This window comes from Syngnathoides biaculeatus, chromosome 21, assembly GCF_019802595.1.
Source record: "Syngnathoides biaculeatus isolate LvHL_M chromosome 21, ASM1980259v1, whole genome shotgun sequence".
NCBI classification, from domain to species: Eukaryota; Metazoa; Chordata; class Actinopteri; order Syngnathiformes; family Syngnathidae; genus Syngnathoides; species Syngnathoides biaculeatus.
In genome coordinates, this window is record NC_084660.1 from 2689978 (window position 1) to 2714634 (window position 24657).

The window sequence follows — 24657 nt, forward strand, 5'->3', positions numbered from 1 at the left end:
CTTTAGCCGCCGAGCTCATCATTTGGAAGTTGTGAGACGCAATCAATTTGGCTAACGCTCGCCGTGCTGACCGGCTCACGTTTTGGAGGCTAATTGTAATTGGAACGAATGGCGTGTCGGAGGCGATAACGGCCGACGGGGGCAGCTCGGAGTGCCAAAAGAGGCCCGACGACGTTCAAATCACGGGGGGGGGGGGGGGGGGGGCGCTCCGGTCTCCAAGACGCACGCACAGCTCTTTGTTATTTTCTGACTACTATTTTTCAAAAAATGAAATCGGGTTTTGCTCCATTTTTCTTTTTTTTTTTTTTTTTTTGTTGTTGTTGCTGCTTGAATTCAGTGGATTTTTGTGGTGCTCCTTCCCTAAAACAGAAAACCGGATCCACAGGACCGTCCACGGAGGGCGGTGTGACTCTCTGTGCGTGCAAATTCAAACAATATTCGCGGCGCTCCTAATAATTCTTGATAGTATAGAAGGCTACGTGGCTATTTTGTAGTAATAATTCTGCCTAAGCATGTTTTCTGCACAATTAGCTGACAGTCAGGAGCCCCCCCCCCCCCAAATTAAAAAAAAAAAAAGACTCAGAGCTCCACCTGGTGGTGAACGGGTGTACCACAAGTGAAGTCATGATGGAGATGATGGAGGCTTTCACAGTCAACTCACCAAAAGCGCACGTCCTTCGAAAGTCGAAAGGAGCCAGTTTTGCGAATTGTCTCGACGGGAAAGGTTTTGTGTCCCACCGGGTTCTTTTTCCTCCACTTTTTTTTCCTACTGGGAAGCACAGAGAGCAAGAGAAGAGAAAGGGAAAAGGGATTAGCCTCCCCCAACGCCAGACAGAAGGAGAAAACACAGACAACAGTTTTGTTCGCCATCTCGGAGAGGCGGCTTGTAATCCCCCGATGTGACTTTCCGAGCCAGAGATTCAGCATCCGTGTGACAGAACTGGGCCGCTTGCTTTTTTTTGTTTTGTTTTTTTTCTTCCCCGCTATCGTCGGAAGCGACAGGGCCCTGAAATTTGGCCCGCCTGACGTTCTGCACACCTGCAATCAGATGAGCTAGCCTAGCCTAGCCTAGCCTAGCCTAGCCTGCATTAGCCACGAAGGGAAACACGACTTGCGCGGGACTGATGGTCCGCAATATTCCGACTTTTCTGGCTTTGTGCAAAAAGGAAACATTGCATTGTGGGTAGACGACAACAGGAAACGTAACCTTTGAGGCAAGATTGTCGTTTTAGTTTTACCGATGCGGTTGCAGAGGTGTGCACAGACCGACTGCGATGACTTCACGTTTATCTTTTCCCGCAGGGCATCCTGGGAATGCCGTCAAGATTGCAAATGTACAAAATGATGAATCTTGTTTTGGTCCCCCCCCCCCCCCCACCCCTCTTTCATGTTTTCAGGATGCCGCGTACGTTTTATCATTCGTCTTTGTAACGGCTCGGATTGCGAATTTGGGCAGAAATTTGACAAGAAAGTGGCTCAAGGAAAATGCTGATATTTTTTCAAAAGTCATCGAATATATCAATATGTGAAACACACACACACGCACGCACATGCGCACGCACACCCAAGCCCCAAGTCCCTTGTGTCAAAGTCTTGCTAATCTTTTGTCTCTCTTACTAACAACAACAAAGTCCAAATTTGTTCCAGTACGATTCTGTTCATTGGTGCTTTGGTTATGATTTTGACTAACTAACACTGCGTGTGTCATCCACGGAATGTCAACCATTCGACTTAACCTGCAACGAAACATACTAACAAAATGTTCTCCTTTTTTCTCTCCGTTTTTTTTTTTCCCAACGGCTTTCTTTATTTCTTGATTTGGATGCACTCGTTAGCGCGCATTCTGTGGGGACTGTTGTGTACTTTTTGAGAGGGGCTGGCTTCTCTTCAGTCTCCACTTTTTTTTTTGGGGTGGGGGGGGTGGGGGGGGTGGGGGCGGTGCTTCAAGTGTCTTCTCCTGAGTTTACGATTAGTCTTCTTTTTTTTTTCCTCCCCCCCCCCATCCCTGTTTTCTCCCGAAGCACGCAGGCATCGGACACGCTATGGTAAACAAACTGCATTATATGGTAGTTATCATTCTAACTGTCTTCTGGTTTGGTTTGTCCTTTTTTTTTTTTATTTGTTATTTTTATTCCCTGTTTCTCTTCTGTTTGCTTTTCAACGCTGATTCTGCCATTAGGTAGCTGCCAAACATTTGGATCCATGATTTTTTTTTTTTTTTTTTTTATTGCTATCCAGTACTCCCCAGCCTTTTAAAAAGACGCATCCAAAGAGGTCAACAAAAACAATTTGGAATTTATGTTTTCCAGACTTTTTTTGGCCGCCACAGCCCCCCCCCCCCGCTCCTTTTCCCTTTCTTCTTTTTTTCCCTCCTTGCCACACGATCCCTATGAAGAAATAAAGAATTACGTTCTATTATATCCTCTCTTTTAATTGATCTTGAGTTTGATTTTCGGGATTACTTTTTCCTTTTACCCCCGCCCCCTCCTGATTTATTTTTCCAAAAACAACCCCCGCGACGTGAGCACACGCAGCAGACTTGTGGGCAAACATCTCGCGATGCCGCGCCCAGTGAACGCCAGCACAGCGCAAACAATTCTCGCGAGATCATCCGCTGCGCCGCCGCAAATTAGGCCGGCCGCTTATCCTCACGAGGGTCGCGGGAGTGCCGGAGCCCATCCTGGCCGTCAACGGGCAGGAGGCGGCCGATCGCGGGGCACGTGGAGAACAGTCGCCCTCACGATCGCACCGAAAAGAATTTGAACTAATGACTTCAAACGTTGTCTTTGTATGGAGCTCGTGCGCCTACGTCATCAAATCGTGTGACTTTTGTTTACGTGGCATCGTTCAATGCTAAATTGCTTGGAGACGACACGGGAATACGTCCAGACTCTTGTCCGATACCGTCGGACATTTAGAAGGTGAACGTAAACGACGGTATGTGGACAAATGAGAGGACCCGAAATCGACGTTTTTGCCGATAAGGATTTGGACTTAATTGGCCTCCGCTTGTCTCAGACAACTGGATCTACACGCGGATCTGGTGAGTTTAGACGCAAAAGTTTGAAAGCCTCGGAAAGTCTGGACGCGTATGAATTTGTCGTCGGTGGATCTGTTCCCAATCAAGAATGAATCCCTCATGGTGACGGTTTTGACGGCGGGTGAACGCGGAAGCGCGTTCGGCGACACGTTGAACCTTTGCCGGAATCCGTCGATCTTTTCCGGTCGGTCTCGTCCGTGGCGACGGCTCTCGGCCATCGTAAATATCGACCGTCGACGCGCACGAGCTCTCTAAACGATCCTCACGAGCGAGGCGCAGCGACGTCGTCAATCGGCCGTTTAGTTTCCTTCCTTTGATCCGACGGAGCGTTGCGGCTTTGACTGGGGCCGGCCGAAGTCCCTTTGCGGGGGTCCCGCGCTGCAAGAACTGCTCTGTGTGCAACTGAGCCATCATGAATACTAACCCTAACGTGCACTTCTGCATGACACCAGATTACATGAAGTATATATGTATATGTATATATCACGGCTAACATATATACATGCATATATCGTTTCTAATCTAATCGATACGGCCACGCAACAGGTGAGCCGCAATACCCCCCCCCCCCCGCCAAGTGCCCTTTTTTTTTTTTTTTTTTTTTTTTTGGTTTGTTTTGAATTTGTTTGGTTCCGTTTGAAATTGATTGACACCAAGCAAAACCGACGCCGACCTCAAACGCCCGTAAAAGGAATAGGAAGGGGGAGGGCCGAGCCCTCGACCATTTGGCGACGTCCTTCCTGGCCCCCCCCACCCCCCTTTGAGTTCATCCGCGCCATTGCTCCCATATCCTGTCTGTGTGTGGTTCTGGTGTCCGTCTTGACTGCATTTCTAATCAGCTCATCAGTGGTTCTCCCCGTCTTGACAATTCTTTCGTTTGCGTGCTCGTGCTCATCTTTTTTCACGACTGAAATGGATTCTTTCGTTTATCTCTCACGATTTCGAGCCAAACCCCCTTTCAGTGCCAACACGAGGGAACTTTTGCCCGTTGTCGCCAAAGTTTTACCCGAAAGACTCAACAAAAAAAAAAGAATCAGAGGCGTTACTGATCGAATGCACGTCGTTGCAAGTGTACTAACGACCATTTTTCTGTCTGGCTTCCCCTTGGTACTAACCGATTGTGTTCACAACCAAACGAACGCTCGTCCTTCCCTGCACTTTAAACCTTTACTAACACCCCCCCACCCACACCCACACACACACCCACACGCACACACAAACACACACCATCATAATTACATGACACTGTAATCTGCCAGACATCTATTGAATCTCCGTTTTCCCTCTGAAAATATGGATTTCATGTGTTTGTGTCATGTTGGGTTTTCTGCAGATGTGCTCCCGAGTAAAGGTAAGTCTGCACGTCGGTGCCCCCCCCGCAGGTGTGGAGTTTCACTGAACAACACACTGTTCCCGCTTATCCTCACGGTGGGGGTGTCGCGGGCGCACCGGAGCCTAGCCCGGCTGGTCACCGGCCAGTCGCGGGCAGGGAACATAGAAAACACATCACGCGGGATTTTGGGGTTCACGTAGTAATACTTTTAACTCATTGTTCTGAAAAACAATCTGCACCAAAACCTCACTGTAGCATTTTTAGTTTTTAGAGTGTTGACTGCTTCTTTTTGTTCCAACAACTGAAATGATTTTCGTAGGTGTCTGGCAGTTTATCGGATCAATCAGCAACGCAACCTTTGCAAAGTTTTCACCCAACAGGCAAAACGTTTACAAAGAGTTAACCTCAATTTGTCTTTCCAGGCTTCGAAAAGCCACGTGGTGGGGGGGGGGGGGGGCGCACAAGTTGCCGGGGGTAGCAACAGCAGACATAAAAATGAGTTGCTTTGTTTAGAACGCAAGTACAACAACAACAGCAGAAGCAACGACAACAATCCCGGAAAGGGCAAATGTGAAATGAGAAGAATCAAATAATAGCAGCAATCGTACGTTGACAAACTTCAGCATGCAAAAAAAGCGGCCCTCAATTTGCCGTGTCGACAAAAATCGCTCCGCACAATCTTCAACCGTGTGCGAACGAAACTGTAAATATGGGGGGGGGAGGGGGGTCGGTGCTTTAGCTAGTTAAGCAGCAGCAGCTGCGTTTTTTCAGCAAGCATAATAAAGCGATTACGACTGCACTCCAAAGGCAAGCGTCCATTTTTCTTTTTTTTTTTTTGTTGGTTTTTGTTTTTGCACCCGAAACAAGCATGTTCCAACCAGCACATAAAGTCACTCAACTGTTTGTCTTCTAATTGATGTCTCAACTGCGCTAATTCCTTTTGTGTTTATCCCACGCCCCCCTCCCCCCTCCCCCCTCCCCCGGTTCTACCTATCTGGCCCGCGGCCAGGTAACCATCTCAGTGGACGGCATCCTGACCACGACCGGCTACACGCAGGAGGACTACACCATGCTGGGCTCCGACGACTTCTTCTACATCGGCGGGAGCCCCAACACCGCCGACCTGCCGGGCTCGCCCGTCAGCAACAACTTCATGGGCTGCCTCAAGGACGTGAGTCTCCACCTGATACACGGTGACGCGCTTCAGCCCGGCGGGATCTGCCCCTCGCCCTCTGCCGAGGAACTTGAGACGCCCACTGCGATGTGCGGTTACTGTAGCTAGCCAGCTCCGCCTGCACCCCGACGACGCAGCTGCCCTTCGCACAGTCCGCCGGAGCGGTCGGTTTAGAGCGCCTCGTTGTCTGCCACGAGCGCCTGCGCGTCACGGTGACAAAGGTCGAACGGAAAGGGGGGGGGGGGGGGCGAAAAGTCTGACCGGTAGACCGGTGCGGCTGCCTGAGAGCGCCTCGTTGTCGGTCGTGAGTGGCGTGCATGACGGCGACCGAGGGAGGGAATTAGTTTCGGGGTGGCGCGCAAAATGTCCCCGATGACTCTGTGAGATCCATCCGAGCCACCTCCAAGTGACATGCATTGCCAATGAATACTTTACCCCCCCCCCCCCCCCCATTTTTGCTTTTAAATCAGTGCTGAACGAGCCCAATCGCAGTTGGAGGTATTCCGCCCTTGGAAAGGTAACGACTTGTGTAGCGGCGCGGCGACATGGTGCCGCCGCATTTTCTCATAAAGCCACCTTGATTGAAGAAGTAATTACTTTTGCCATCACTTTGAATGGATCTCGCCATAATCACGCTCTAACTTCATTATGCTTTTTTTTATCATCGGGCTTGCTTATCGGCGGGATTCCCCTCCCGCCCCCCTCCCAGAGGGTGCTGAGGAATTTAGTCAATGTACTGGGGATGCGTCAAAGGGCATTTATCAATAATTTCATTTTAATTGAACTCCAGTTTACTTCTTTGAATCGATATTTTCAACAGAATGTGTACGTGTTTCTATAGATATAGATATGTATAAATTGATAATTTGATGTGAAACCCCGTCAAGCCATTGATAGCAAATGAGATGCGCGATGCGCAAACGTGCTTCTTGCTAACGTTCACCGGGGTTGGTCTGAAAGTCAGAGAGCTCGCCGGCCGAGCTACTTTTTTTTTTTTGACTTGTGCGTGCGCTTACTCGTACGTACGAGAACACGAGCGACGGTTCCAGTCGGTCGGCGTTGACGGTTCCGATCGGTCGCGCAAGTGACGGGCGGACGTCAGACGTCAGATTGCGGTTTGTGTATTTTGCGTCGCCGTGCAACACATTTTTCCTTCTCCTGCCGCAGACTGTGACCTTGCTAGCGCCGCTTTCGCGCTCCATCATTCTCCACGCCCCCCCCCCAGCCCCCCCCCACTCCCTTCCACACCTCTCAATCACTTTACGCTCATTGTTGGCCTTTCTCGGGGGCACTTTTTGTGTAATTAAGTCCACGGTCGAAGTCCCACCGTCGCTATGCCAACTTTGCCATCCTCGCCGCAGCCTAAATTAAAAATTGATTTCTTTGAGTGATTCCTCACACTGGACGCCCGCCTCCCCGTTTCTGCCTCCACCCCGCCCGTCCCACTTCATATTGACACTGTGTCACCTTGTTTTGATTTCAATTTTTTGGGGCTGGTGCGCGTGATAACATCTTTTTAAAACGCGGCCATCGACCCGCAGTAGTCCTTCATCCTTTCCGCTCGCCGGACACTTCGTTACGGAGCTGTCACAACATTGAATGATGATTAAAAACGCCGTTTGACTCGACGCTTGAAAGGCTTTGGACTTATCCAGGTCGGTCACGTGATTGCGCCTCGATTTGAATCGGTTTGTCGTCTTTTGTTGATCGTTTTGGGCACGCGTACATTTGGCTTTAGCTTGTGTCCTTGAGCAGACGGATCCCGTTCGTGTTTTCTCAATTCGAGCAACTTCTCTGGACTCACAATTCAAAGTAGAAGTACACATCCAGTCATACACGACATTTTGCAAAATAACACACACGTGTCTGCACGTGTTTTGGGAAAGCCCGGAAGCTGTCGAACAAACAACAAGAATCGACTTTGCTGGGAAGCTGTGATGAACGCCGAGAGAATTTGAGTGGGAACAAGAGAGCCAGCCGCCTTTTCTCAAAGGCTGCCCGCGTCAAGGCCGCAGGCAAACGTTCAAGCGCTTCTCTTTCTTTCTTTCTTTCTTTCTTTCTTCACCGGCGCTCGCGATCGTTACCGGGCGGGCCCTCGAGCTACGCCGGCGTCGAGACGCGTATTTTCAGCGCCTGCCGTCGCTTCCTCGGCGCTGAGCGAAGCCTCCGAAACTCTCACAAGGTCGCTCACCCTTTTTTCGATGGTTTCCCTTCAAGGTGGTGTACAAGAACAACGACTTCAAGCTGGAGCTCTCCCGCTTGGCCATCCAGCGCGACCCGAAAATCACCCTGAACGGCGACCTGGTGTTCCGCTGCGAGGACGTGGCGGCTCTGGACCCGGTCACCTTCGAGACCCCCGAGTCCTTCATCTCGTTGCCCAAGTGGAACACCAAGAAGACGGGCTCCGTCTCTTTCGACTTCCGCACCACCGAGCCCAGCGGCCTCCTGCTGTTCAGCCACGGCCGGCCTCAGGCCCCCAAGGAGCAGAAGCCCGGCCGGGAGCTCAAGACCGATTATTTCGCCTTGGAGCTCCTGGACGGTTATCTGTACTTGCTGATCGACATGGGTTCAGGCAAAACCAAGCTGAAGGCCAGCAACAAGAAGGTCAACGACGGCGAATGGTGTCACGTGGACTTCCAGCGGGAGGGAAGGAAGGGTAAGGACGGGCGCCGCTTTCGGGTGGGAACGTCTGCACGTGTGACTGATGAACAGCGCCCGTGCGGTCTTCCTGCTAATGGCGCGCTGTAAACGAGACGGAGCGCGCGACGGAGCGCGGCCGTCTGTCGGCGTGTGATCTGCTGCTGGAGCCGTAATTAGCTTTTAATAGAAAAGCCAGACAGAGCCGTTAATCACAGAAAGGCAGAGGCGGGGGCGGCGGGGGCCTCCGCTTCGCTCGCTCGCTCTTTCCTTCTCCTCCATTTAGCCCGCGAGCAACACATTCGACAGATGCGGCGACACTTGTGCAAATGCGATTCCGTCCCCGTTTTTTGCACCTTTCAGGGTCCATCTCGGTCAACAGCCGCAGTATGCCCTTCAGCTCCCCGGAGGGCAGCGAGATCCTCGACCTGGACAGCGACATGTACCTGGGCGGCCTCCCCGAGTCCAAGACGGAGCTGGTCCTGCCGCCCGAGGTGTGGACGGCGCTGCTCAACTACGGCTACGTGGGCTGCGTCCGCGACCTCTTCATCGACGGCAAGAGCCGCGACGTCCGCCGCCTGGCCGAGATCCAGAGCGCGCTGGGCGTGAGCAGCTTCTGCACGCGCGAGCTGCAAAAACGCTGCAGCAGCACGCCCTGCGGCAACGGCGGCTTGTGCAAAGAGGGCTGGAACCGCTACATATGCGACTGCACCAGCACGGGATTCCTGGGCCCCAACTGCGAGATAGGTGCGTTCGGGATGGGATCGAGGGGGAGACCGGCTCGGCTAAATTGCTCAAGGAGAGACGGGACCCGGCCTTAACCTTTAACCCCGATCGTCGAGCCGAGGCAAATCTCATTCCGCACCGGCGGGGCCTTGAGGCCTCAACCCATAAATGATACGACGTCAAGACAGCGTCGTTTACCGTGAACCGGGGCAGAAGTAGCTTATTCGGTGCAACCACACGACCGTTGCCGACACGAGTGCCATTTTTTTTCTGTCCACTGAGCGTCCCGTGACAATTGTGGAATGATGCGTCTCCTCCACGCCTTGTTTTCAAAATCAGAATCTTTGCTCGTATGGCCGGTTTTGAGACCGACTGGGGCTTGTTCTCCGCGCAGAGGCGACGGTGCTGAGCTACGACGGCAGCATGTACCTGAAGATCCTCGTGCCCGTCACCATGCACACGGAGGCCGAGGACGTGGCGCTGCGCTTCATGTCCCAGCGGGCCTACGGCCTGCTGGTGGCCAGCACGTCCAAGGAGTCGGCCGACACGCTGCGGCTGGAGCTGGACGGGGGGCGGGTCAGGCTCACCGTCAACCTCGGTAGGCCGCCGTCATTCCTCACGAAGCCGTCTCCTCGCCATCCATCCATCCATCCATCCATCCATCCATCCCTGATCTTCACCTTGACTTTTTTTTTTTTGCTCATGTGAGAAGAAAAACTTCCTCTTTTGGCCACTAGGTGTTGACAAAAAGCAGGAAGTAGCTTCTTGTTGTCTTGCTGATGTTTCCCGGCCTGCCATCTGCTCTCCTCTCCTCCTTTTCTCTGCTTTTTCTTCTACCTTCTGCCAAATGTTCTCCCCAAGTGGTGTGGCTCCTCCTTTTTCCCGAGCTACTCCCCCCTTTTTTTGAGGAACTACTCATGTAGCTTAACTAACGTCGGTGAAGACGGTAAATCCATCCAGGCTGGAGTCGCTCGCGTTTTGTATCAAGCATCATCCTGCGAGGATTTTTTTTTTTTTTTTTTTTTCCAGAAAAATGTTTGATTAATTTTCAGTAAATCCCAGATGAAGAAAAACTACAAAAGAGAAAGCTGACTGAAAAAGCTTCATCTTCTTGAGCAGGCAAAACAAAACCAAAATTTTGGAGCAGACCACCACATAAGCGAGGACGTTGGCCTCTCTCTCTCTCTCTCCTCCCTCTGATATTTTTCCCTCTCTTCTTTCCATAAGTCACCCCCCCCCCCAGCCCACAGAACTTTTCATCCCTTCAATGGTGTGTGTTTCTGCGGCCTCGGATCAAACCGTCAGGGTGACCGGCTCGCAGCTCCCCCCCCAAAAAAAAAAAAAAAACAAACAAAAAAAGGAGTACTAATGCTAACCAAATTGTTGCGCTAGCTTCAGTGGCAGCGTCTTTGTTTGCTGAAGCGATCGGCCAGGATCCGCCGCCCGCCTCAATTGGGTCGACCCCCGCCCCCGCCACGGTCCTGCGACGCCGGTCCCCGGCCGTTTGTGTCCACTATTCTGCGACGGTTGACAGCTCGAGACCACAACTCAGCTACTCTCACGCGCAAGCGCAATCATGCGGCGGATTGTAAACAAGGGAGTTGAGCGTTCAGCTCAAAATTGGAAACTAATCTTCAAATGAAGCCTTTTGACGGTGCGTTTTTGCTGGAGGAGGAGTTAGCTGGGATGTGCAGATCACCCTTTCTGTCACTGTTTGGTTTGGGTTTGCCGGTGCTCCAAAAGTGCTGCAGGAGGCAAGCGTGTTGCGCCCGTTTTCAACATGGAGTTTTTGCTCTTTTTTGAGGTGACATTGAAAATGGCGGCGGGAATACGGAACGTTTCCTTTCACGTCACCGAGGCCCGCTTGCGCCACCTCGCCGTCCAAATATGACGACTGATGCGGAAATACAGTCAGCGCCGTCGTACGTTTAATACGACTGGACGCCGCTGGAAGGCGTAGCACTGAAGCGGCGCTGCTTCCCTTGCCCGCGGCCTCCGAGGCCTCCTCCATTTTTTTTTTTGTTTTACCGCAGCGTACAGTCCGCGACGACTGCGGCGCAGCCTTGCCCTCTGCGGAGCTTTGGCGGCCGGAAACCGGAACGGGGTGGACGGTGACTCGGAGCCTGTCCCCGGATGGTGGCCCAGAGCAACACTTGCTTGTCTGCAGAATGTACCTTGAAGGATGTAAAATGTCTTTTTTTTCTCTCTCTCTCTCTCTCTCTCTCTCTCGCTCCTTTGATTTGATCTCACCATTTCACTCTGTCTTCCCGCCAGATTGTATCAGGATAGACTGTAGCCTCAGTAAGTTGTTCTTTCCATTTTTATGACTCAAAAGTATGACTTTGTTTTTCCAACCTTTTCTGCTGCCCTTCGATTTCATGATCGGCGACGCTCGTGACGTGATTTCACTTTTCCCTGCAAATATTCTGCGGGCGTTCTTCTCTTTAGCGGTCGCACGCACGTTCTGGTCCCGGTCTGGTTTCTAGTTGAGGGTGAAAGCGCAACCGTCGGTTTTCTGGGCAGACGGAATCATTCATTGCAAATTTGCGCCGCGATCGCACGAGACCTTGCAGCTAATTCGGGAATTTTGCCTCGCCGTCTATTTCGGGCCATGAGGTGCGCTTCTACTTCGCCACTAGATGTCAGACAAAGGAAGAGAAGAGAACAGCTCTGCTCTCCGGGCGAAGAGACTTCAAAACGAAGCGCTTGGACAAAAGCATTGTTCAGAAACCGGAATCAAAACGTTTTGGAAAGCGAAGCTTTTCTACACACAGCATTTGATTGGCTTGGAAGAGGGAGCGCGTTGCGTATTTCGGGTGCCCCAGCGCGTGGCGTGCGCAACGGGCGGCAACAAAGCGTCCCGGCTGACGTTTGGGGGAAGCGCACCTGTTTGGAACGACAGTTGCCGCTGACTTTACGCAGGAAACCCCACGTCCCGTTCTGCAGTTTGATTGGCTAAGGGACTGCAGGGACCGCCCTGAGCACCAATACGAGCGCACCTGAGCTCAGATTTTCAGGACTGAAGTCAGTTAGTTTTTGTACGATGTGTTTTTCGTCAGATCAGGTTCCGATGTGCATTGCGCTTGTAAGATCTATTTTTATAGCAGATGGGCTTGGATTGAGGAGAATAGACTTTGACTGGACTCCATCTCAGTTTTTGACACAAACGCCGTCCATCCCGGAGTTGTCGGCGAATACGCGACAAACGCTAGAACAGGGTTTTGATTTGTTCAGGCAATTTAACGCTCCGACGGAGGCAAGCGTTTTTTTTTTTTTGTTTTTTTAATGCTCATTTGATCTCCCACCACCGCAGCCCGCATACGATGGATGGACGACATAATACTCTCCTTTTGCTTGCATTAAATATTACAAAGGTTTACTACTTGTTTTCATGTTCATAGAACTGTATACACCGGTTTGTTTTTATTTAAGGACAACGGGGGAAAAAAAATGGCAATTTATTTCCCCCCCTCCATAGTTTGAAAAGTAATCGGAGCTTGAGTGAGGCCGGCCGGGGGTTGTTCTTTCCTGCTTCGCGTAAACCGGCCGAAATCCAAAACCAACTAAAGACGCCGGTGAAGTCCGATTAATTTCCCGTCCTGAGAACGTCTTCCGGCGACAGCCGTTATTTAGCCCAAGGATGCTAAATCAAGATGTTTGTCAGCAACTTGAACCTTCTCCTACTCAATCTCGACCACATACGGGAAGTTTTTCCGAGAACTGCGGCTAAAATGCAGAACATCTTTTCCATTCGGAGAGGGTTTTTTTTTTTTTTTTTGGAATGGTTTTTGTTCACTCACACACACACACACACACACACGCCCATTCATGACCGCACACTTCATGAGACTTGCAGCAGCGCAACTGAGATGGGAAATGTGAGATCTTTAAATAAAAGACAAATTGTGTTCTTGTCAAAAAGCCGCAAAGAGTCAATCCCATCTTTTCACAAGACGGCGGCGCATTAACTGGTGCGGCCTAATGTAACCCTGGCAGGGGGGAGGGAGAAAAACATGGAACAAGTTCTCATGGGTCACTTGCCCGAGAGTCGCAACATTCTGAAAGCAGCAATAAAAAGTCGGTAAAAACGTCAGCGGGCGCCTGCAAAAGTGATGCCGGCGGCATTCTTGCTCGTGCCCATTTGTCAGGTCCGGCCCGACTCGTATCCACAGAGCTTATTTTTGAGGAGAACGCATTCAGTTCTGGTCGTCCGTTAAGACAGTCACCAGCCTTCGACGCTAACGTTTCCCTCCGTTGCGTTTGTTTGCATTCCATTCCAATTCTCTCTTTTTTTTTTTTTTTGGTGTTATTCTTTCGGGAGGCGGCACCAGAAAAACGGCATTTCCGTGAGTTGAGATTCGCGTTTGTGAGTCGCAGAGAAACTTCAAAGCGAGGTTCCATCGCTCGCGTGCCTCGGATCGAGTGCAGTTGCAAAAATAAATGGCGTCGGTCGGAAAAGATCGCTCACGTGTCCGCGAGTCCGACGGCGTGTCGGTCGGCGCTCTCGCAGTCTTGCGTTCGACGCTTCTTTCGGGACGGCAGCCGTGAAGGTTGTCGGGACTAAACGGCGATTAACCAACCTCCCGATCCGGACGGAGCGGCGTCCTCGTGCTCGCCGTCTGCCCGTCCAATTTGAATATTCCCAAATTGGAGACGAGCGCGTCTGCGCCCGGCACGCTCGCAGCCTCCTGTTTAATATGTTGCGCGATACCACGCGGAACCGGCCCATCTGCCAGAAGCGGACTTGGCGCCGGGAGGCCCTCGTACCAGTTTAGCGGCTGAACTCCTTGACGCCACCAGGGGGCGATTGTGCTCGTTTGCAATACGAAGTCAACACTGCCGCGAGGACCTGCTCAACAGTCCACAAACCTGCTGCCGCATCGTTTGCCTTTTCGTCTATTTGCAGATTTTTGGGGGAGGGGGGAGGGAGGCGGTAGGGAAACGGGGGGATATTCACAGAAATCCCAGGAAAAGCGATTTATGGCGTTCACATTTCGCCGTGGCAATTATTCACAGATTTTCACCATTTATAAATATATATCGTATGCGTGTGAGGCCCCATCGCTCAGTGGTTCGGTCAACCAAAGGTCGTGAGTTCGTTTCTCACTGGGGCATCCGGCATCAAAGTTGTGCGGTTGCGTTTCTTTTTTTTTGTTTTTTTAAAAGGTAAGAGCGCCACCTCATAGATCAGGGCTCAGCAACCTCCGCGAGCGCCGATCGTATGAAGGGCTACGTGACCCGTTTGCGGCAAATTTCAGACTCGGTTCATTACGCGTACATCAAATATTTTTGGTTTAATTTATTGTAGTAAATGACATTACAGGTATTTCAAAATGGGAATCCACGTAAGCAAGTCAGATTCACAATTTCAAGCAGAAATGAGAACATTCGCTAGATGCTAACTGTTAGCCTGTGGTCGACGCAGTCTCCCATTTTTATCAGAGAGCAGGGACTACGCGTTTGATCTCAACAAACAACTTGTAATTGTCTTCATTTTATGCTTCATTTGAAAGTTGCCACTGTCGCTCTTGGCGATGAATTTCATCCAAACTGGCGGTTGCCGCGAAGCGAGTTGAATTGCCACCGTGCAGCCTTTCCGTGACAAAACACCTTCCTTCCCAGGTGAGGGGCACGACCTGAGTTCCGCCCCCCCCCCCATGTGCGCATTTAGTTGCTTTGATTATAGCATCTGTCTGGCTGAGAAGGAATTTGTGGCTGTGACTTATTTCCAGCCGGTCGCCCGGCGGCGTTCCGGCCCATTGCTCTTCTTTCAATTAGTGTCTGTTTTCCAGAGCGCACGAAAACATCCTTGCGACCTTTTGACGGCGGTTCCTCGCGACTCCTCCGCACGCGACGGTGACGCCGAGCCTCGCGGCCGGTTCAGCTGCCGTCTTGCCGGGAAGCGCTCGGGGCCCTCGCGTTGCGTTCGGTTGTCGTTCCGACCGATGAGCGTGTCGGAAACGCCCGCTCGGTCAAACTCAGCCCCTTGAATCGGGTCTTTCTCGGTGGTTGGCTCTTCAAAAGTGACTAATTGGCGCCGGTTCCGGCACTTTGCGGACTGTCGTGCCGCCAACTTTTCTCGATCTCCCGTGTGACCGAGTGCAAAGACAAAATTGAAGTGTTGCTTGTGCGCCCGCATACGCACGCACGTACGGCGTTTTCACTTCCTCCCTCTTCCACAGGCAAAGGACCCGAGACACTGTTTGCGGGCCAGAAACTGAACGACAACGAGTGGCATACGGTGAAGGTGGTGCGAAGAGGCAAGAGCCTGCAGCTCTCAGTGGACAACGTCACAGTGGAAGGTTAGCTGCGCGCTAACAAAAGCGGCTGGCGGTGACGGGAAAATGCATTTCTTTTGAAATCTGTTCCGCACGTCGGCAGCGCGAAAGGTCAAAATAACGAGGCGCAATCGAGAGCAACGTCAAGGTCTACCGGGCTCTGTGAGGCAAAGAGAAGCGCCACGCAATTGGAGGGAATCCAGTCTAATCGGCACATCTCTCTCTGCATTTTGTTACGTCTGTCTCATTGCCCGCGCCGCAGATGAAACTCTAAATATTGAAACGCATTGAATTTGCACACCGACGCAACTCGTGTTAATTGCGGTGGCAGAAGCCGAAGCTCGGTATTTCCCCGGACACCTGCCGAGCAGCATGAATATGTGCGCTATTTCTTGAAATGTATGACGGCTGTCGGTCCCACTTCATCACCGCCGCAGGCCAGATGACTGGCGCCCACACTCGCCTGGAGTTCCACAACATCGAGACGGGCATCATGACCGAGCGCCGCTTCATCTCGGTGGTGCCGTCCAACTTCATCGGCCACCTCCAGGGCCTCTCCTTCAACGGCGTGCCCTACCTGGACCAGTGCAAGAACGGCGACATCTCCTACTGCGAGCTCAACGCCCGCTTCGGCATGCGCCACATCATCGCCGACCCGGTGACGTTCCGGACCAAAGGCAGCTACCTGGCGCTGGCCACCCTGCAAGCGTACGCCTCCATGCACCTGTTTTTCCAGTTCAAAACCACCACAGCCGACGGCCTGGTGCTCTTCAACTCTGGCGATGGGAGCGACTTCATTGTTGTGGAACTGGTCAAAGGGTGAGCGCGAACGAATTCGGTACAGAGCCATCCCCCCCCCCCCCCCCCCTAAAATCTCTTTAGAATGATACTTGAAAAGAGGCTTCTGCTTCTTTGCGTTTGCTACTTAGCAGTGTCGTGGAGACAAAGAGCCGAGGATTTAGTGCTGCGGTCGTTGCGAATGCGGCGTCCAAAATAGCCGAAAGCAAAAAACAAAAGCCACTCAAAAGGAGGTTTAGGTAGAAATATTCCCAGTTGCACTTCGAGAGTAACCGTGTCCCTTGTCCCAATGAGCGGATGCCATAAACCCTTTCAAGTCAAATACAATACGGGACCGATTTCTGCTCGGAAGCCTTCACACGCTGGTTATCGTCATCTCTGTCGCCGCCGCCGCCGCCTCCCTCCTCAGGTTCGTCCACTACGTCTTTGACCTTGGCAACGGCCCGTCGCTCATGAAGGGCAACTCGGACAAGCCGCTCAACGACAACCAGTGGCACAACGTGGTGGTGTCCCGGGACGCCAACAACGTGCATACGCTCAAGATCGACTCGCGCACCGTGACTCAGCACTCCAACGGAGCCCGGAACCTGGACCTCAAAGGTAACAATCTCCTTTCCGCTGGCCTCTGAATAAAAGCATTTCAAGTATCTATCCTGCCTTTTCTATTTCTCCAAAAATGGGTATTCACCTCCTTTGGACCGCGAGACGACGAGTACTCTCGGGTCAACGCACGTTGTAGCAATTTACCCGCTTTGTACGTCACGAGGAAATGCGATGCTGGGCGCTCTGCAGTTTGGGAAGAAAGGGGGAGAGCAATTCCCACAATCTCCCTGGCTGTGCATCAGGGAATCGAAACAATACTCCCAAGCTTTATCTTGCCTGTAGAACGTCTGCGCGTGTCTCCCTGGTTTCTGATTCTTTGTGCTCACAAGATAAAAAAAAAAAAAAAAAAGGGGGGAAAATAAGACGCCGGCTTATTTCGAAACGGTGAATTGAGACGAGACCTGTTGATCCAGGTGCAGTTCTTCATTGGAGCAGTACACGTGTGCAATGGCTTCAGCGGATTTGCGATACAATCGCTTCCTTTTCAACGCTACGCTTCTATTCGCACCTGGCGTAGACCCGCAAATGACGAAGGAGGCGCAGGCTTTGCCATCAAGCCCCGTCCGCATTTGCGCGAGAATGACCAAACGGATCGCGCGCGGGATTAGCGGCTCACGTCTCAACTGCGGCCCTGCTCTGATCGGAGACCGCGCACGAAATGCGAACCTTGACCTCCACGCGCCGGCGTGCATTTAACTTCCCGCCACCACGTTGTTTGCTAACACCACGAGGATGTCAATCAACAGCCACTCCGATCAATTTCTCATGACGACGACGCCTGGAACGGGCATCCTCACGAGCAGAGAAATGTCACTTCATGGGACAATGCAGTCATTTTTCCTTCCCCTGTGACAAATGTAAATCTCTTATTTGGTGGGGTGGGGGCGCTTTGGAACTAATGAGCTGTGACGGTGCTCATAAAACTGACGGCGAAAGAATCACTTACAGGAACGTGCTCAAGTGTGAAGAACTATGACACGTTAAAGCCAATAAGGCAAAAGCGAAGGTCACCCGACACGGAGCGGAAAATGAAAGACAAAACATTTTATAGCCCGTAAAGGACACAAAAGATACTTGCTTTGTATTTGGTTTTTACGCTTGTATACGGTTTGTGCTTTTCACCCGACTGCGACCTGCACAGTTTTATTACGACGGGCCGCAGGGGTTTCGACTCGGCTCCGTAGATGCTGAATGGGCAGAAACAAAATAATCATGACACCCCCCAAAAAAATAAATAAATAAATAGCCCGTGCATCAAAATTTGAACAGCACACCGTTGCAGAAATATTCCATCCGCTTGATTGACTCGTACCAAAATAAGCACCGTCTAGGAGAAAGCCAATCCAATTGGTTTTACTTTCCCCTCGCCACATTTTTCTTTGTTGATGTTTATAATCCTGCAAAAGGTCGTGATTTCGCACGAGCCTGCTGTGCAAATGTGAGAAAGACTGAACTGCTTCCTTTTCAATCAGCGCAACCCCCAAAGTGATCAATACCGACCAGGAGCCGCTCTCGATTTGGCTCAATTTGGTGATAAAGACTTGATTGCAACTAAGTGAGGCAAACCCGCCGTGGCCGTTGGAAGTGAACGCGCGGTTCCTCTGCAAAAATGTCGCTTTACGAAGAAGAGGGAGCCGGAGAGCAGCTATGCGAGCCGTCCTCGAGCTCAAACGATCCTTCCTCGCGCCAAAGGGCCAGAGAGCCATAAAGGCAGTCTGGGAGCATTTACGCACGCGCAACTTATTCCTGACACAGGAGACGGAATAGACGACGTTCGAAGGTTGGGTCGAGGCGTACTCTCGCTTATTTTTGGGATCCGAGAGGCAAGTTCAAGTCATGGCCACTAAATTGGAGAGCCCGAGGAGCCGTTGCAAAGGCGCAACATCTTCTTCGGTCTATTCGCATTTCAAGACCACGATAGCCACCATTCTACATCGGAACCACTGCTGGATTGAAGGGGGAACCCGTCAACGTCAAACTACACGGAGACCCTGACCCTATCCCTCCCCCCGAAGACGAGATGAGAAACCAGCCGTTTTGCCCACTGGTCGGCATCCCCTCGCCGGCCGCGCCCGGCGCTGACGCCAACTTCCTGTCGTTGATGCGCAAATAGGAGGAGTCCGCACAGTAAAAATGAAGACTTTTTTTTTTTTTTTTTTGCCCGGGGTTTGAAAAAGCCGCAGCACGCAAAAACAAGCAAGCCTCGACCTTCAACCTTTATCACAACTTCGGCCAAGGATGCAGTGAAAACGGTTTTTCCCATCTTTGTCTCCCGTTTTAGGTTGCAACAAAGCACCTCCCAAAACTCGCGGTGAATGTTCCGTCAGCGGCGACTCCCTCCCCGAGCCCAAGGGATGTCATTACGGTAACCACGGAGACGGTCTCTTGGCTATAATTGCTGGTGGCTTTTGGTTCGCACTGTCCTGTTCTGCGGCACAAGCATTCATCAGAGTCAGAAAGTGGCGACTCATCACTGTAACACTCGGTACCTCTTGTGGAAACAAAAGTTGGCCAGGTCAGCTGAAATTCTCAAATTCGGGTGAGAAGCATTCAAGTCATCGAAAACAAAGCACGTGCGTTATCTTCCAAGGTACACCCCGGATACGGATTCAGGATGAGTTTGCTGATATTCGATATTTCATGTCTGGGTCAAATTTTACTGCTCAAAGCTAAGAGGGCCTTGGACGAAAATGAACGGTGATTCCACAGTTGGGGTCCGGTGCAAAGGAATGCGTTACATAATTCAGGAAGACAGCAAAAGTCGCTTGTCAATGTCATTTTTTGAACGGCGCGCTTTGCCACCCCAACGCTCCTTCCGCAGTCGACCAAAACGCGCCCTTCCCGCTTTGGAGATGATCTCCCGGCAGATCATTTCATATTTGCTCAATGGTTCTCCCGGCTGCGAGTTGACTGCGTCGCTCTGCCGGACTGACGAATTCATTACGTCGATTGTAAAGCCCGGGCGGGGAAACGTCAAGTGTCAAGCCCTCATTAATTGCGGAGAGAAGTTTGCAGACATCACTGACTTGTTCCATGACACAAGCGTCCACGTCTAGTTGACCTTTCGGCTGATTGGTTCTTAGAGGCTGCGAGTTGAAAGTCCGGCCCGTCAAAACCGTTCTTGGGCCTTGACCAAATTTATATTTACACATCATCATCAGTTGTAGCCCAAAAACGGACGACGAATCCTGCCCATGAAATGCGGCAGTGCGCGTTTCTTCTCCCTCCCTGAGGTGCGCGATATAAACCTTTCAAAGCACTTCCGACGACGCGGCCCGATCGGCTCGTGCCGAAGAATCCCGTTCTCGGCCGCAACAAGCGTTTTGTCTCCCGGGAGAATTGCAGGCGCAGACCTCAGTCAAAGCCTCGCGTTGCTCATTCGGAGCAACGCCCGACGCCCATCGACGATAAATGACAGCGAGAGAACCCGGCTTGCATTCCAAATGAAAAGGTCCTCGCGTCACGGTGTACATGACTTGGGTTTCGTGTCCAACTACGCAGTCTCTCCAGGCACCGTTGTCCTGTGTTTTGTAGGAGAGCTGTACATCGGTGGCGTGATCAAGAACATGTACAGTAATCTGCCCAAGCTGATTGCGTCCCGGGACGGCTACCAAGGCTGCCTGGCCTCCGTGGACCTGAACGGGAGACTCCCTGACATGGTTGCAGACGCCCTCCACCGGGTGGGCCAGGTGGACCGAGGCTGCGACGGTAAGTGCGGCCTGACTGGGTTGCCCCATTCCGTCCCCACTAAATGTTCCTTCCTCCGCCCAAGCAGTTTTCCTCAAATCTGGCAACACAGCGCACTTGTGTGGATGTTATTTCCGGAGAAAGGCCAGTGGCCACACCCGTGCTCTCACAACCCCCGCGCAGCCTTTGCAGTCTAAGCCCCCGTCATCTGTAAATCCTCCCGATTGCGCCATAAAAGCCGCACCAGCGAAGGATCCCTCGGCGTGGCTAATCTCGGCGTTTGCCCCATCCCGCTTGCCTCATTAATCTTGCATTTCCTGCGTGTTTATACCTCTGCTTTTGAACATCCTTTCTCCGCCGCGTGCGCCCGTAGAGTCAGGCCAGTTAAATCCTGGAGATATCGGTGGATTTTGCCGATAGCACGCCCGAGCTATTCCTTTTCTCTCTCCTTTACTACTCCACCGTTACTCTCAGCGTCTGTAGCATCCGAGCGTCAAAGAGCACACGGGCCACGCTGGCTGACACGATCAGGCACTGATCCGAGTTTCTTTTCAGCAGAACGTCTCGTTGCTTCTGCCAGGCGCCGACATGTAGACTCCAACCATCCCGTGAACCCTCAAAGGCCATCAGGTCCTGTCACTATTAGCGCAAGGTCGGCCACACCGGAGAGCGGAGCCACTCGAAATCAACCGGGGTGGCCCCGAGCGGCGTTTGGCGAGATTGGCGATTTGTGCGGTCCGCCTCCGTTGACTAGACGAAAAGACAGTCGGAGCGCCTTGTCCACAGACTGCTTTCCTGTCGTTGGGCTCCGCCTACGTTGCGACTCCGTTGTCCTCTTGCACTTTCCTTGCCTGCCAAATAAGTTCAGCTGTCCATGTTGAGAGTTGAACTCTCCCGAACCTCACCCCATCTTTCGCGCTCTCTAGGACCGAGTACCACCTGTACGGAGGACTCCTGCTACCATCAAGGGGTTTGTCTCCAGCAATGGGAGGGCTTCACCTGCGACTGCACCATGACGTCCTACGGAGGCTCATTTTGCAATGACCGTGAGTGGCAGATTGTGTCTGATTTATTGTGCGACTGATTTCAAGAGCAGGCTAATAGATTTGTTCCGGCAACCCGGCTGAGCTGCTATGCATTGCACTCAGTAAAGTGCATCGTGGGTTCCAGACCAAAAAGAACATTTTCTTTTTGCAGACTGCGTGATCTTATTTGACCCCCCCCCCCCCGGCATGTACTGAGCAATGCAATACAGCGCTGCCTTGAGATGAGGGTTGAATTCCTTCTATGACGATGCTTGCAACATCCCAATGCATCCGTCGTGTTATGCGTTTTTCTAATGAGGAAAATATCACCCGAAACAATTGAACAGTTTGTCCATCATTGCGGCTGCTGATGCCGGGGGGGGGGGGGGGGCAGTATAAAGCACCCACCTAGACAAAAAACAAAACCAGTTACAACGAGGTAAAGCTCAGTAGACGCCAAAAAAGATGAAGACGATAAGCCTGCCAGCCCAGTCAGGATTTAAGTCCATTTGTTCCCTTGTTCCCTAAATCTGCCAGTATGTCGTGGTCCATTGCATTGCTATGTTGTCTGCCTACAAGTTGCCAAAGGCTGTTACTGAAGGTGTTGTAACATGGCCACGTCCTTCTCTGGAAACCAAGGTAGGGTACTCAACGTGGCACAAATCAGATGGCTCTGCTATGTTCCATTGGGAATATTTTGGCGCTCCGCCGCCTCTTCTATTTTTTTTTTTTTTTTTTTTTTGTCTCGGTTGAAAACTTGTTTGCATTCTCAGATTCCACCTGAAAGCCTGCTGTTGTTTGTCAAATACAGCAACTGTGATTGATGATCTCATAAACTTCGCTGGTTGCACGTCGAGCTTGGCGTTGTTCAAGAGAATTGAAGCGGGGCTGCCAAAATAGATCACAGAACCTCCCCGCAAAACCAGCGGGATGCAACGTGTTCCGCTCTGGGTTCCAGTTATCAAAAATGATCAAGTGTTACGGCAAGACGTAGACTTCCCGAAAAGCTAAACGACAAGTTTGACGCGCTGTTAACAACCTCCCCAAATGTGAATGGTTGACAAAAACATACAAAACCAAAAAAAATAAGACTGAGGAGACCCAAAGTCAGTGTCCGCCTCAGTCCCGGGATGCCAAAGCAAGGTGAGTTCCTCCGTGATCGACATTCCGCATCGGCGAAACGGATTTCCGCCGCGACGGGGCTTTGCCGTTATTGACGCTGAACCAGATTTATCAGCGCGGGCTCGCAGCTTCCCCCCGACATTTTTTTTTTTAGTACAGCCGCAGCAACCCAGAGAAAAGTTGAAAGCTGGTTCTCCTTTCGCATGTCCCCACCGTTGGCCAAGCAGCCACCTTCCATCCCTAACTGCCTGTCTCGCATTCACCCCGACGCGCGACTGTCCTCGAGGAGACGGAGGCGCTCCCGTACCTCGCCATTCGCAGACCCTCGTGTGAAAAGCAAAAGCGGCTAAAGTTGGTTTCCCCCTACGGTTAAAGCCAAAATGCGTTCCGAAGAAGGGCCTCGGACTACTGCGGCTCGTGCTGGTCCCACTTTGCTCTTGACAAGTTTCTGCTTCAATGTCTCTCCAGCACAGCGGCTCCACTGCTTTCCCGAGTTTTCCTAATTACAGAACAGGGTGGCTTTTAAGCCACAGTGTGCTTTAAAGGACAACTCACAATCCTTCGTAATTGCTTTGAGACCACTCAAGACAAACGCAAACGTCATCAAAGCCCCCGGCTCCGTTTTGGAAGGAGAACATCCGGCGAAGAAGCGGCGAGGACGGGAGTAAAGTCATCATGGAAGTTGAATGAGGTGCGTCTCAGGTGCGTCTTATCAGTCAAACTGTGCGACTTCCTCAGTTTTTGATCCCGCGGGTGCCGATAAAGTCGAGATTAGAGTCTCCACTTCAGCGCCTTCCTCTCCTGCTTTCATCTCTGCAGCTGTCCAATTACTCGAAGGCAGTGTCGAAGAACGCGCTGTATCGCCTTATCTTTGGGAGAATATTCCAAGACCGACAAGCCTGCTGCCGTTTACGAGTGAAATTAATTCACCTCCCTCCAGGATGCAAGATCAGCAATGGTCTTGGGGGTTATGAATACATTTTCTCCCCTGTTTTTCCAACAAATGCCAATTTTAGCCTCGCAGTCAGTCGCTCGCGATGGGCACGGCGGCTCCTTTGAGTGCACCGAGTCACTTTAAAACGATTCATTCCAAAGAGTCACCCTGTCGTTTTTCTTCAAATCATTGAAGCCCTTCTTCGATCCATCCCTGAAGTTCACGTTCACCGTAGCACGTGATGTTGGATTTTGGGGGGGGGAGACAAAAATATTTGCCACCTGGGCTTTTTATTATTATGATGAAATTTAAAAAAAAAGAAAAGGCTTTACTAATCATGTTAGAGGCACCGTTGGAATGATACGCATGTGTACATATACAAATGTATTCATGTACACGTGCGCTAGTTTTCATGCGCTTGACTGACTCAAAATTAGCCGTTAGCGAGAAGAAATAGCTGCTAGTGAAAATTTTCCCGACGAGGACGTGAAGACTTCTTAAAATCGCTCATGGGTACACGCGCTGCATCGTATGTCGTTCCTCCGGCAAGCGAACAAATCGCTCTTCAGTTCCTCTGGACACCGGTTGAGTGAGTTTAATGAAGTCCGGGGCTGCTCATTGGTCACTCTCGCCAAAGCGAGTGACCCATCAAAGGAGAGTCGCAATCCAGTCCGTACACCAGCTGCTCATTGGTCATCGGCCGAATATTCAGAACGCGTCAACACTTGTGTTTCCGCCACAAAGTGATTCTGCGCAGTTTGTTGGCTAAAAGGATTCTTTCTTCCGAAGGAACAGTTTGCGAGCGAGCGCAACAAACTTGCCGCATCGCTCATCGGGAATTCACTCCGTTTTCGCGAAAGGATTCACTTGTCAGATTGTCGTCCTTGAGCGTGGCCTTGAAGCCAAAATTGATCGTGTTACCGAGAAAGCTGAAATGCCGGTACAGATACACACCTTGGAAAAACAAGCCGTGAACAATGATTTTTTAAAAAAAAAAAAAATTCCCCCCCCCCCTGCTAGAAAAAAAAACATGCATACTTTTGGATAACCCACAATTTCTTTGAGGGAAATTATGCAATCAATGTCAAGGTGCACATTGATTTCTCCTTTTAGACTCAAAACAATCCAGTTGTTTTTTTTCCATAACGGGCGTGAGGAAGCGTTTCTTTCCCTATCCGTGGAATCGCAGCTCTCCCGAGATTTGGAGTCCACCAGCCGTGGATTTTCCGTAGCAATGAACACGAAGGCCAACGAGGTGATAAATGGTGGCTTTCCAAGAGGCCGTGAACAATCTTTCATT

General features: G+C 51.3%; 2 protein-coding genes across 4 annotated transcripts in view; one reads left to right on the top strand and one right to left on the bottom strand.

The window, feature by feature from the left end:
- alpk1 (alpha-kinase 1) overlaps positions 1–24657 on the bottom strand; it is a 209421-nt gene that overhangs the window by 114445 nt on the left and 70319 nt on the right. Inside the window, exon 3 of the mRNA XM_061809077.1 lies at positions 662–769. The gene's annotated coding sequence lies outside the window, so the exon portion shown is untranslated. The remainder of the gene's footprint in view (positions 1–661; positions 770–24657) is intronic.
- LOC133494855 (neurexin-2-like) overlaps positions 1–24657 on the top strand; it is a 140766-nt gene that overhangs the window by 48231 nt on the left and 67878 nt on the right. The window contains exons 6-16 of one of the 3 annotated variants that reach the window (XM_061809063.1): positions 2022–2045; positions 5383–5544; positions 7765–8203; positions 8548–8931; positions 9305–9508; positions 11185–11211; positions 15093–15212; positions 15626–16007; positions 16396–16586; positions 20124–20297; positions 21203–21322. In XM_061809063.1, the coding sequence (XP_061665047.1) occupies positions 2022–2045; positions 5383–5544; positions 7765–8203; positions 8548–8931; positions 9305–9508; positions 11185–11211; positions 15093–15212; positions 15626–16007; positions 16396–16586; positions 20124–20297; positions 21203–21322 (2227 nt within the window). Of the gene's footprint in view, positions 1–2021; positions 2067–5382; positions 5545–7764; positions 8204–8547; positions 8932–9304; positions 9509–11184; positions 11212–15092; positions 15213–15625; positions 16008–16395; positions 16587–20123; positions 20298–21202; positions 21323–24657 lie in introns of those variants that run through there. The other 2 variants (XM_061809062.1, XM_061809064.1) reach the window with 2 other exon arrangements.